General features: G+C 47.9%; 1 protein-coding gene across 1 annotated transcript; it reads left to right on the plus strand.

Moving 5' to 3' along the window:
• Nucleotides 1–465: 465 nt before the first annotated feature.
• On the plus strand, nucleotides 466–7,834 carry PAQR9 (progestin and adipoQ receptor family member 9). Its single transcript, XM_062582726.1, has one exon. The coding sequence runs from the start codon at nucleotides 466–468 to the stop codon at nucleotides 1,654–1,656; it is 1,191 nt and encodes a 396-aa protein (XP_062438710.1). The 3' UTR covers nucleotides 1,657–7,834.
• Nucleotides 7,835–14,378: the final 6,544 nt, after the last annotated feature.

Genomic DNA, 14,378 nt, shown 5'->3' on the forward strand with positions numbered 1-14,378 from the left:
CCGCCGCGGCCGCCGCCCGGGTCGCTGCCCGCGGCAGGAGCGACCGAGCGCCCGGCTCGGGCGGGGGGCACCGGGCGGCGGCGGCGGCGGCGCGGCGGGGCGGAGCGCGGCGGGGCGGAGCGCGGCGGCGCTCGGGGCCGGCGGCGGCGGGGCGGCGGGGCGGCCCCCACGCTCCGCCCCGGCCGCGGCCCTCCCCGCGGGGCGCACGGCCGAGCGCCGCTCCGCATCGATCATTAACGCCGGGCTCGGGTGTCCGGCGCCCGGGGAACACGAGACGGGAGCGCCGCCTCCCCCGGGCCGGGAGACCGTCGCCTGCCCGCGGCGGCTCCCCCCGCGCGGCTCGCCGGCCGCCCGGGACGCGCCGCCGGTTTCGAGTTACCGCGATGCCGGGCGGCGGGGCGGGAGGAGCCGCGGCGCGGCGGCTGCGGCTGCGGCTGCGGCGGGGCCGCCACTGCCGCTGCCGCAATGAGTGATGCTGCCGGCGGCGCCCGGAGCCACCGCGGCTCCTCCGGCGGCCCCGGCGGCGGGCGGCCCCGCAGCGCCGAGCCGGCGCCCCCCGGCGGGGCGGCGGGCGGGGGCCGCCCGGGGCCCGGCGCCCCCGGGGGCGGCTCGCCGGCGGGCGAGGGGGCGGCGGCTCGGCCCGCCGCGCTGCTGCGCTGGGACGAGGTGCCCGACGACTTCGTGGAGTGCTTCATCCTGTCGGGCTACCGGCGGCTGCACTGCTCGGCGCAGGAGTGCCTCGCCTCCGTGCTGCAGCCCACCAACGAGACGCTCAACTTCTGGACACACTTCATCCCGCTGTTGCTCTTCCTCAGCCGCTTCTGCCGCCTGCTGCTGCTGCGGGGCGCCGGGGACGTGCCCTTCCACCACCCGGCCCTGCTGCCCCTCTGGTGCTACGCCTCGGGGGTGCTGCTCACCTTCGCCATGAGCTGCACAGCCCACGTCTTCAGCTGCCTCTCCCCACGCCTCCGCGCCGCCTTCTTCTACCTGGACTACGCCTCCATCAGCTACTACGGCTTCGCCAGCACCGTGGCCTATTCCTACTACCTGCTGCCTGGGCTGAGCCTGCTGGACGCCGGCGCCATGAGCCGCTACGTGCAGCAGCAGCTGGGCTGGCAGCTGGACTGCAGCCTGCCCATCGCGGCGTACCGCGCCCTGGTGCTGCCCGTGGCGCTGGCGCTGGCGGTGGGCTGCACGGCCGCCTGCTGCCGCAGCCGCGCCGCCTGCTGCGCCTACCCCTTCGCCGTGCGCACCTTCGTCTTCGCCATGCCGCTCAGCATGGCCTGCCCCATCATGCTGGAGAGCCTCCTCTTCGACCTGCGCGCCCGCAATCCCACGCTCTTCGTCTACTTCTACCGGCGCTACTGTTGGCTGCTGGTGGCCGCCTTCTTCAACGTCAGCAAGATCCCCGAGCGGATCCAGCCGGGCCTCTTTGACATCGTGGGGCACAGCCACCAGCTCTTCCACATCTTCACCTTCCTCAGCATCTACGACCAGGTGCACTACGTGGAGGACGGGCTGGCCGCGTTCCTCAAGGCGCCCCCGGCCGCCCCCACCTACCTGGGCACCGTGGGCTACATGCTGCTCCTGATGCTCTGCCTGGCCATGGTGGTCCGCAGGTTCCTCAACATCACAGACCTCTGCAAGCAGGACTAGCCGGGCCAGCAACCCTCAGGCCAGTGACCCTCAGCCTGGCCCTACCACATCTTGGAAATGCTGCGAAACCAGGAGCAAACACACCTGTGGAAGAGCCCCGTCCCTTTTGTGGAGGCAATGCGACCGTGGAGGAACTGCTCGTACTCTTTACTAGGCTACCAGGGGGAGCAAGCAAACTGGTACGTTGCTGCTTTGGGTATAAGCTGAAATAATTTAGCTCTGCTACTAGGAAGACTGCATGGACTGTGAATGCCACTTACTAATTTCAGAACAATTAGGTTTAAATTAGCTCTGCGTGCATGTGTATATATATATATACTTACAGCTATATATTTATTAGCTATACAAATATATATATATATATATATACATGAAGACACACTTGTGCAATGATTACTCATAGACTTTTAATCAATTCCTGTGTGAAATTTCCTGGCGGATTATGCACTGACATTCATCTTCTTCTGTGATACTGTAACAGGCCTTTACAGTCACATACTGGATTTTAAATGCACACAAATTGACAGCTGTGTATAGTTTTTAAGGTCTTGTAGCCTTTTCAGCCAGGGAACATTATAGATTTTACAGAGAGAGAAGGTAAAAACAGCTGTGAATTATGACGGAATTATCCGTTCGGGGAGACGCCGTAATCAGGCAGCGGTGAAGCTTGAGTGGTCGGTGTAGCCACTCAGGTACCAAAAGAAAACACAAGGATCTGCAAACCCTCTGAAGCAGACGGGTCAGACTAGTGCGGGGTGCGAGGGGATAAGGGCACTGCTTAACGGCACGGCTCCTCCCGCAGCATCTCAGAAACGTCTGGGCGGGCATGGGCAACGGGTAGCGAAGGGGTCCCGTTATCTCCGCCGGAGTGTCACCGCAGCCCCGCTCCCAGAGCGCTCAGTCCGACGCCAGATTCTCTGTCAGCCCTGGCAAGCTCAGCAGGGCTCCTGCGGGTGGAGAGACAGTGACTGATCCCTGAGAGCTCACCTGGGTCTTTAAGGGACCGTATGGGAGTGATTTCCGCCACCAGCTTGCACCGTCCTGCAGGTGACTGCGGAGCAGGGTCCTGCTGAGGGAGCGCGGCGGGCAGAGCCTGGCCCTAGGGGTACGGCGTGCTGGCACTTCGCCTCCTTCTCGGCCTTCGCCTGTCCTGATCAGCCCTGGCTGCAGCCGGGTGCCTTCAAGTCCTCTCTCAGCAGGTTTGGGGGGTGTCAAAGAGAAGAATTATGAGATATTTTCCAAAGCAGTATCTTTCTCACATGACAAACCGCTCACTGCAGACTTACCTTACTCCTCGTACTAAGAGAAACTTCTGTAAACCATATGCAGATTTTAAACAGGTGCATTTTGATTTTGTCTGACAGGCATGCAATAATATTACACAAGGGGATTACAACTTGGAGTTCGGGGGAGGGACTGCTTGTGGATCCCGTTCTCAAAACCAAGGGTGGTACTTCCTTCGGGAGCTCTGTGTCATACCACACAGCAACTCAGCGGCTCTTTAACTCTGCCTGTTTGTCCCTGTTGTGGAAATACATTTCCACTTGTATCTTTCCCATTTTCATGGATGCAGCATCTAACTCCAAATAAATATTTTGGGTCCAGTTCCATAGTCTTTTGTAAGAGAAAGCCCACCTCCTTTTAATAGGAATATGGGAAGGATTATAGCTAGGGCTTACAAGGTCATGTCCTTAATATGGGTCAGAATCACCACAGAAACTGATAATTGATGCATCCTGTACCAATGCCAGATCTGGCATCTGGCATCTAAAGAAAATTAGACCCACTTCATTTTATCTTTTGTCTCAACCCATTTTAACTATAATGGTTGGGACCTTGCAGATTCTCAGCCAATAATGAGAATGGCCTAACAGAAACACGTATTCTTTGCCAGCCACAATGCTGCTAATTCATCATTTGTGGCAGGGTCATTTACGGTCTCCTGAAGAGACTGGTTAAAATTGCAAAAATAGCTGGTCCCAAACTGTGGTCTCTGAGTTAGCACTGACGGTCCACGAAAAACAGTGTGGCCCTGTGTCTGTGCTTTGTTTGTGTTTGCTGATCTTCACTAAAAGAAAATGAAACTGTACATTACTTATTTTCATTAACTTTTGATATAATTACGGCATTGCTTTACTTAGCTGCCAAGAAAGCAGAAAATGATCTGCAAATCTAGGAAAGGAAGTTGGTTCATGAGACTGTCATTCACTGAAATTTGCTTTATATTGCGAGAAAAAGCTGGAAACTCACATTACAAAACAAATGGATCAAGACATGCAAGCATTTCATGCCATGAATTTCCCCAGCTTCAAACAGAGGCCCAGATTTCTGAGAGGTGCTGTGTTCAAGTTAAAATAATAGAAGCATAATAGTTAGAGCCTAATGACCCATCCAAATTTCAAAAAACTAATTATTTAGAAATGATTTGCTTTGGAGATACCACTAGCATGTCCAGCCAGCAATTAAGAATTAAGAGAGAAATCAAAAAAGCTGGGGACAGCAATTCTCAGCACTGGAAGACTGCTAAGAAACAAGTAACAGTAAAAGCCAAATGTAAAAAAGGCCTTTAAAAATACTGTACAAAGAATTATATTTGTGCTTGTCAGTCACAATGCAGAGACATCCCAAGAGGCAATGTCAAAAAGGCTGTAGCTAACTTGTAAAAATACACTTGATATTTGCAGTTAGGCCACACCGGGTCGTCTATATATATCTCAATTACAGATAACAGTGTAAAGGTTGGATTGCAACCAACTGCAATTTTACTGGAATCTTACTGCTGTTAGTAAGGGTTGCCTGTGAGCCTCAGTCATGCTGCAGATTTGGTACCAGGATGTGGTATTAAGAATATTGCTTCATTTTAAATGTTTCCATTTGGCAAAACGTTGAGGTGTATGTATCAGCCTGAGCACTTTGTGGAATTATGTGTAAATGCTGGTTGCAAGCGCTGCTCTCTGAGCCACTGTAAGCAGGCTGTATGCATCAGGAGTGAATGGGTGCAGGGAGATATGATTAGTTCTTAGGAGTTCTTATTAATGTATGCTTGTCTGTTTGTTTAAAATGTGGCTACAAATTAAAAAGTTACAATGAGTGTGGAGAATACCTGGGGAAATGCTACTTGAGTGTCTGTATTTATTCAGTGACGGATGTGTACGTAGACAGTTGTTCCATATGCCATGTTCAATAGCCAGTCTTATAAATATAGACAGAACAAAGCTCAGTTAAAGAGGTTAAAAGTGGAACAAGACATATATAATTATAGTGCTTGAACTTGCTCTTGTAGAAGTGAATGTCAGCATTTGTGGCTTGTAAGGGAGCAGGTCCCTTTTCTCGTTTGAAAGTACACATGGATGAACATTCACAAGCACGTCCAGAGCTTAGACAGGAGGTCTGAACTGCACTGAACTGCAGAAGAGACACATAAGGAAATCTAGAAAACAAGCTTTTTGCATGAGTACCTGCCATAATATTTTTATTACCCGGATACTTGCCATGAGGTCTACACTGTGGTTAGGGAAGAGATGATTATATAGCTCGGCTGGAAAAAGAAAAAGGCTTTTCAGCCTTTTTTGGGTCAACTCTGGGATAGGGGTGGTATGAGAGGTGGAGCAAAAGGGAATGGCCTGGAATTTGTATGTGTTTTTGACCTTCAGACTGACATACCTATGCCAGTGTGAACCGGCTGATGGGGCTAGCTTGCAGTGCTGGTGACACTGGGGACACTGACACTCCCCTCTGCAGTCAGCGTGTGCCTACAATTGCAGCCTACACATTGGCGTATAATGAATACTCCGAGGCTCCGGTCGCTTTGCAGTAACCTGTCGGCTTCGAGCTCGTCTTTGTGTAGGAGCGATGTACCTGGTCTGTAGTAATTACCCCGTGCTCCATGGTAGCACACTAGTTCTTCTTCTGCAGTGTACCCATTTGAATGTTACTAGCCAGGACATCTGTGCAGCTCTGAGCTGTTCTGGTAGCAAGAGCAGAGTCTGCAGTCTGGAAACAAAGGAAGAGTTTCAATCTGCATGCTGCAATTGTAGAAATTTAGCAGTTAAACTAGAAACACTTGTTGCTTTTTGCTAATATGATAGTTTTGCTTAGTTGTTCAAGTGTCATGCTTATTATTTCTTTGCTGAATCCAGCTACTATGTTGTGTTTTTGTCAACAGTGCCCCTGCAGAAAATGAGAGTCTGAAAGTTTTACTTTATGTAAACTCTCTGAGGCAGCACATCCATAAGGTATTATTGCACTTAACTCATTTGATTACCATCCACATGCCTTACAGAAGCAAGTCATACCTGTAGTAACTGCCCGCATTATACCGGTTTTCGTTGCCTGTGGGAGTCAAAATGACCAAGTGGCTTGTAAGAAGCTGAGGAGTCAGGCACTCCTGGGATCTAATCCCTGCTTTGCCACTACCTGTTCTGTGATCTAGGGCAAGTTGTTTAAACTGTGTTCACTCAGAATGAACTTGATTCATGGAAATCACTGGAATTGTATCAGGGTCAAATCTGACCCTCTGTATTTCAGTTTCCTCATCTGTAAAATGGGGAGAATATACCTTACCTACCTCGCAGGGTTGCTCTAAAGATTAGCTAATGTTCGTGAAGCACTTAAAAATGCAAAGACCCTTCTAGGTGCTAAGAAGTATTACTGAACTGCGGCAGAGAGAATGTCATATTTTCCATAGCTCCTCATCTCCTAGAGAGAGGAACACGAATGTTTCTAGATTAAGAAATCTTGGGACAAACCCTCGTCTGTCACACTCAGAAGGTTCATGTCCTGCATCTTTGAAGTCAACGGCAACAGCTCCACTGGCTTCGGGAGAGGGCACTCAAGTCCTAAACAGTAGTAAACAGGCTGACTAAATGCACAAGTGTCAGGAGTAAAGAGAAGACACACAGGAGTCTTAAGTACTTTTTGGAAATTGTCACGGGTGGTTTGTTTGCACCCAAAGGCGTTGTAGCCCTGACGGGAGGCCTGGTTGTTCCGTTAGCCATGGACTGTACTTACAGCTACTGTAACACCACGGAGCAACATTTCCCGTCAGTGTTTGTAAGACTAGGATTATGTCTCAACTGCCACTGTGAACATCTTATCAGAGTGAAAAGACCTTAAATAAACCAGGCTTTTAAATAAATATGTGTAATCACATTTGGGAACATAAACTTAGATTGATCAGACAACCAACCTTCTCTTTTCCCCTTTGACTTCCCAAAACCAACAATGTTGAGCCAATCCTGTTTCTCAGTGAAAACTGAACTTAGCTCTTTTCATCACGTGTACGCTTCCTTTGCCGTGGAGCCCTGACCAGTCCTCCTGTTAACCCACTCTGCCCCTCTCCTGCAGCAACTGGTATCAACAGCACCACTAAGTAGACAGCAATGCTTTTAAGAGCTTTTCTAACTGGCATCACTAGTAGAGCCAAAAAAAGAAGAAGACATGAAAGGGTTTGAGCAATTCATTAAGTCGAAGCCTCTAACCATTAGAAATTCTTCCTGTCCAAATACATTCCTAGCTTCTGTTACACACCCATAAGTCAGGGATGCACAACTTCTATCACCCAACTTACAGCAGAGACTTTACCCTCTTCTGCTCAGGTGAGATGGAAGATGCAGAGATGTCACATACACTGTCAGATACAGACCTCTATTCAAAACATTTCAAGTGAAAAAAAATTATTTTCTCAACTTGTTTAGTCAGAGGCTGCGTCATTCCATTGAATTCAGTAACAAATTAATGACTGATTAAATGGAAGCAGCCTTTTGCTCAAAAAACCTCTATAAGGAAACACCACCAGGAGACTTCTGCTTTCAGGGCAATTGCTTCATGGCTGGTCACATGCAGAATCCAGAGGCTCCTTATGTCGGGCTTCGCTGTTGCAGGTGAATGCCTCACGATTTGCAGTTGTAGCTGGGGGTTAACAATATGGAGAAATAAATAATTTACAGCAAGTCAAATTTTTCCGTCTGCTAGAGATTCAAGCACGTGTTAGTAAGAGGTATCACATTTAAGGGTCTGTGCATGCAATGAACAAAAAGCGTGAATTTTGTTTGTTTCTGTTGGGATTTTATGGAATTTACTCTTTGTAAACTTTTGGATGCTGACTAATGTATATGTAATGACTATGCATTTTTAGCAAAAAAGGTGTGAGCTATAAATAAAGTTGTTTCTGAGTTCATTTTTGTAGAAATACATTTATAAAGTTTTTTCATTTTTTAACATAACTTAGTGTGACACTTGTAGTTATCTTCAACCTTAGATGTTGCTAGCATAATTACAGGAACTTCCAACTCTTGTGTAGGGCTGTTGTTATGTTTGAAAACACTGTATCACAGCACAAGACTGTTTTATTGCCTTTTTAAAGTAATTAAATAGCATTACATTGCCTTTTAGTTCTCCAACACTTATGCTAACCAATCCATGGTAGAAATCACGTTACACTTCAGAAATTCACAACTTTAATATGGTGTAAGGAGGCCAGTGTCTCTGCTTACCGTGATCATTGAAACATTCTGGAACTGGTAGCAACCCCTATGTCAAGAATCACAGCTACATACTGACTGCAGAATGAAGACATTTATTTGGCATCATTTTGGCAGACTGGGAGCATTCCAAGTGGCAGAACATGTTTGTGAATCCAGGTGTGCATTTAAATACTTTGATAAATCAGAACCGAAAAGTACTCCATGAACTGTAATTATATGAAGTGTCTGCTTTAAGCCATCTATCTCAAAATTCAGCAGGACACTATTAGTCCAACATAATTGCATGCACCTCCTAATATCGTTAGCAGGCTGACCACCTGATGCAAGATCTTTTGCAATCTAGAGATTAGAGAGTTTGGGATACGAACACGCAGGACGTATAAAAAGCCAGAGCGGGCCTGCACAGCGGGTCATCAGTGACAAACTGTAGGCTCTTTTAGTTGAGGTTAGTCAAAATCCTTCAAAAGTTCTACGATTCTTTAGAGCTCCCCATATGGAAATCTTTCTTATTTGCACAGTTTGTACATCTGATTTGAAATACGGTAACAATGATGTCAAGTATTTGATGAGCTCAGCAAAAATTTCCATTACCATCTTACAAATAAACAAATGCTTCAAAAGACTGCATGCTGCAGTTGTATTATTGGTAGGCTCCGGATCAAGCTGTCAGACATTTGTATGCTGAAAGAAAATCCCAGAAAACGTACAGAGCCAGTAAGGATGGCAAAATATTGAGCAGAATGGGAAACAACAAAAGTCACTGCTAGAGCAGGTTATTTATTGAGGTTAGTATCCTTCAGCAGGGATTGCTTCATATTTTTTCTGATAACAAACTGGAAATCTGAAGGCAATCTGCATTTTGTTATCATAACATAATTTCTCTGACAAATGGCCCTAAATGTTAGGACAGTGTATTTGCAGAAGAGCAAAGGGTCATCTGATACACAGCTTTGACCTTCAGATTTTAATCTGTCAATATGATTGTAAGATAATGCATGAGGAGTAGAATCTATGAGTGGAGATGAACTTCATTAAAAAAAAAGAAAAAAAGCTGGAAAACAGGGAAAAACAAATCAGTGTTAACCCTAAGTGACAATCTTGGTAACCCAAGACTAAGTCTTGGTTTCAGCAGTGAGAGCCCCCAGGGCAGACGCTAGAAATGCACTTCTCTGCATCCGAAAGCCACCTATTACAAGGCAGATTTCTTATCAAGAGGAGCAGTGCACTTACGTTAATGGAGGGCTGGAGCTCTCTCTTGCCAGGGAGCACAGCCTTTGGGGATATGATATATACTTTGCAGGGGAATGGCAACAGCAGTATCACATACTCCTTCTGGAGATTAAACAGTTTTATAGAGTTCATTCGCTAATTTGAGTCTGGCCTGTACCAAAGATCCAGTGCTTTTGTGTCCCTCATGAGTGCTGAAATATGAAAATACATTTTTTCCTAATTTGCTAGGAAAGATCTACCCTGTTTCACTCTTCTCTGCTGTCCTGAGGAACCAGGCAGTGCCATAGTTCGCTTGCCACCATTCACTTCCATTTTTCACCCTCTGTATGCAGAACTCTCTGCATGCCCAGTCCCGGGCTATGCGTTCAGTCACTAGCGTCCCAGATCTCAGCTTGCCTTGTTTGGAAAGACAACTTTGAAGTGTCAGCTGGATGGATAATGAGCAGCAATATCAGAAGCACTCAGAAAAAGATAAAGAGAGAAGGATAAACAGGTCGCTGGGACAGCATCTCTGATACCTTTGCACAAACACACATCCTCTCTTTTAGCATCCCAGGTTTAGCAAAGCTCACGAGCACTTGCTTAACCCTGGTGGCAGCATACAGCATACATTTATCTTTGTTCATTCACGAGGATGACCTTTTCCCCGTGTTTAAGCGTTGTACAGAACTGGAGCCCTAATGAGCAGGCAGAGCCAACGAGACGCTGCCAGGAGAGTTTGGCCCAGCAAGCTGTGCTGCTCGGCCAGGAGGCAGGGTCCTACCAGACACCGAGGGCTGGCCAAGCGCTCTGTGCGGGGCTCATGTCCCTGCCTCTGCCTTAGGCCTTTAAAACATCCTCCTTCCAGCCCATTATCTGCAATATTTTAATGCAAAACAAAGAGCAAAATAAATACGTGAAAAGTGGAAATGCACCAACTTAGTCATGAAATAAAACCGCAAATTTTCCCACTGTGACAATTACAATAACAAAACATTGTTTCTTGTAGTCTAGTAGAAAACAATAGCTTGTAGGAAATCAGTTTGGAACAACAGTCATATTTACTGAACACGACAAACTGCATTCACTAGCTAAAGTGTTTTAAAATGATGTTTTTTCCTACAATGTTATTTTATTAGACCCATTCAAAGATTCACAGAAGTCAAATATTCTGTGTAGCTACTCTTGTCCTCAGCAATAGAGCATGTTCCTTCAAACTACAAATATTCCACTCCAACAGGTTACCACACCTTTTAAATTTAGGCATAGCTTGGACAATAAAAAAGAATTGGACTTAACTTATTTCAGTGAAATATAGGGAATCCAGAGACTATACGAATGGAAAGCCTGCTCAAATTCAATATTCAGGTTGTACCATTAAGATCACATAAAGTCAAGACAAACTTCATCACTCAGCAGCAATAATACCTCAGAGGGAGTATGCATGTTAGGATTAGCTTCCACTCACATTGTCAGCAATCCGAAGGATATAGTGAATGGAAAATAAATAGTACATACGTGCATTACACACGAGCTGTGATGAGTACTCCTGTATGCAAAAACAAGGCTGTATTTCTTACCTGGTAAATATGTTCAGACAGCAATCAGTTATGAGAAAGGTTTTACACCGCTCTACATACCATGCCTGAAGTCTGTAGGTGTCATCAATGGTCCAATTTGCAAGGCTTCCTACAATTTTTATATTTTACTTACAAAAAAAGAAAGAAAGAAAAGAAAAATTAATCTCATAGAATTGACAAGATTTGTTGATTTTTCTGGCAAAGTTGTTGCAGAGATCTACACACCACGAGTGAGTGGGTGAGCTTAAGCACACTGCAAAGCGAAGCAGCCGCTGCTTTCCCCTCTGAACGCCCTGCGGCTGCCTCCCCGCTCGCCGAGCCGAGCTTGCCGAAGCCCCCAGGGAATCTGGCCGGCTGCACCGTGCACCAGCTGTGGCTCATCCACTGCGTAAAGTACTGGGCCTTCACCTAGCCGTATTAAGTGCAGTTTATTGATATTTTGAAATGTACATGAGGAATGTAATGCAGTGAATTCAGCAAACGTGCAGATATAGCCAATAAGTACGCTTTTCAGGTACTGGAAGCGTTGTGATTTCTAGCATCAGTGCCAGGGCAGGACTGCCAGACGTGCCCCACATATGACTAACTTCCAGCTTATTACTCAACATTAGGCACTCCTTTTTAAAAAACAAAATAAAATTAAAAAGGCAGTTCAGTCACCCAATATCACATGAATGAAACGGTAAGTGAAGTCCCGGGGTGAAAACTTTGCCCGTGTGCTGTTGCAGGCCAGGAGCAGCTGGGCAGTCGGAGCCACTCGTGAGCGAGACTCAGAGAGCAGGGCCGGAGGCTGGCGCGGGGCATCCCGGCTGGCAGCAAGCCCGGCCCGCTCCCGGCGTGGTGCGGCACGGCGCGGGGTGCACAGCGGCGCTCCACCGCTGGGCTCGGCGCTACCCCATTTAAGAGAACAAACCAGAATTTCCGAAGGCGCCGGTCGGCACGCTAAAATCCCGGAGCTGGGCTGAATCGTTGCACGGCCCCCGCCAGAGATCGGAAGAGCCGAAGCACGCTCCGCGGGCACTGAGCACCCTCGGCTCACGGGGACTCCGGCCGGCCGTGGAGCCCCGCGCCGCCCGAGGACGGGCCTCTCCCGGCGAGCGCCGCGCGCCCCGTTTTCAGGGAGAAGCTGCCCGATAGCTTGCCAGGCTGGCGAAAATAATGCCCGCGAGGCAGCTGCGCGGTGATGCCACCCCTGACGAAGAGCGGCGCTGTTCTGCAGGGGGTGACGCCTGCCTCTTAGGCATTCCTGCGCTCAGACGGGGAGCGCGAGTCAGTCGGAGCTCGAGCGCGTGTCTTGCCATGCTGACATTTTAGTTAAACCCTAAAATAAGTCTATCTTAAGTTTTCTTTACCATATACATGCTATAGTGGATCCAGACTAACATACGTGTTGGATTTACCTATCAGTTCAACAGGAGCATATGCTAAACCATCTGAGAAACCAAAGGCGCAATCTGCCAGACAGTTTTGGGAAGTATCCTCTTGTGCAGGATTTCATCGACCGGCACCTGGAGGGCCGTGAGGTAAAGTGCTTGCAGATCATCGCTTCAGAAACAGCTCCTTGCGATCCCACAGCTTTCTAAGGGATTTCTCAGGACACGCAGAGAGCAAGGGAGCGGGACCGGCCACAGCACCGGCTGATCCAGCCCATCAGGCAGCCAAACCCAGCCGGCCGCGAGGGGTTCCCTTCGCCGGCCACCAGCACTGCACGGCTGCCCCGCGGGAGCTGCGTTGGTCCCTGCTTCATGCCAAGGCTGTTTTTCTTCTGCCACTCATTTTCCAGCTGATCCATGTTAACGCAGCCTAACCGCTATGTCCTCAGTTAATGCTTGCAATGCACATACATTTGATGTTACAGCTGCAGATCGGTATCAACAAAAAGCACTAAAAAGTCCTTTCTGAAATATTACAGTCCTCTTTTTGGCTCTAGCCTTGCAACGTCAACCAAAATATTGTAGCAGTGTTAGGATCCAGCTCCTGCTTGCTAGTTAAGTAGCCTTTTTCCCTCCTTCTTCCCCTGCACAGTACACGCGCTACCCGCTGGGCTGGCTGTGCTGCTGGCAACGTAGAGCTGAGACAAGTCTGGTGCTCGGTGACAGGCAGACGCCGGCTCTCGGCTTGCTGTGCGCTTTGAGCTCTCCGGCAGAGCTCTGACTCGCTCTGGACCATGACCGTGCAGGTGTGCGAAACACAAGTGTTTTCCTATCCCGTCCTCCGCCTCTGAGTAAGTGCATCTGGGCACGGGCACGGGCACAAGCCAGAGCAGCCTGGACCATCAGCCACCAGACCACCTCTGCAGCCCCCACTGAAGCGGGGATCCAAGGGAGCCTGGTCCACAGCTGCTTTCTCATCTGACACGGACATACCGGAACCTGTTTTACAGCAAGAGCTCCTGTGCTAGCTTCCCGTGATCCCTGCCTCTTGTGCCGGCAGGAGCAGTGCAAGCCAGCGGCAGGGACGCAGATCTAGCATCAAATTGAAGTGTTTTCAAATTTTATTGCTGTGCTATTTTCTTCCCTTCAAATGTTTTCCCTGGCTATTTATTTCTCTATACTTCCTAATCTAATTCACTCAGTTACCATCTTCTCTTTTCAGATTCGAAGCCCGAAGCCCTGTTCTTTAGTTCTGTTTTTTCAGGACAAGCTGAGCACTGACAACGGTCTAGAATATGGGTGGAAATTCTGAAGAATTTGCTTTGGTAATAGCAAGATTTGTTGTATTTTCTCATCAGATTATGTTCTTAGGATATCAGTCACAGCTTCTTCGTCAACAAATTCTGCAGAACTGAACACGACCGAATGATTTGCAAGTCTGGTCAGTGAGAACGTGCAGGCCTACCATATTTTCTGACAACAATTGCAGCGATTCGCTCTCATCTAAGGGTGTGAGAAATGTTCCGCAGTAAGACCTCTATCATTTATGCCCAATGTCAAACATAGGAGGCTTCTAATAATAGAATCGCTCCAATCTGTCCAGTTATTCCAACCGTGGATCTGCCACAGGAAGCATCTTATGAGATTATAGCTAATGCAGTAAACAGTGACTTAATACTCTTTCTAGTGCCTTGGTAAGAACAGAAGGGTTTCACGTGATGGACAGTTTTCTGATCTGCAACACTCTCTTAGAGGGTTTAGCAGGATGCGTTTCAGTGAAATATTTACAATTCCTCTCTCACAAATTATCACAGTATGCACTAAACTCTGCTGTTTTTATAAGGCCCTTTATAAATAGGAAAGATAACTATTAACAGAGTATGCTGATGCTAAGTCTCAAATTTCAAATTTCACTTAGAAATGTGTTTACAAAGATTTTTAATATATAATGGGAATATAATGGAGGAAATAAGAATGTAATGGGGAAATACAATTTTCCCCACATTGTCACTTAAAGAATTTTGTTCAAAATTCTCACGTGCCTTTAAATTACTTGCAGGCAGAGATCAAGTCTC

Source organism: Rhea pennata, chromosome 9 (genome assembly GCF_028389875.1).
Source record: "Rhea pennata isolate bPtePen1 chromosome 9, bPtePen1.pri, whole genome shotgun sequence".
Classification (NCBI taxonomy): domain Eukaryota; kingdom Metazoa; phylum Chordata; class Aves; order Rheiformes; family Rheidae; genus Rhea; species Rhea pennata.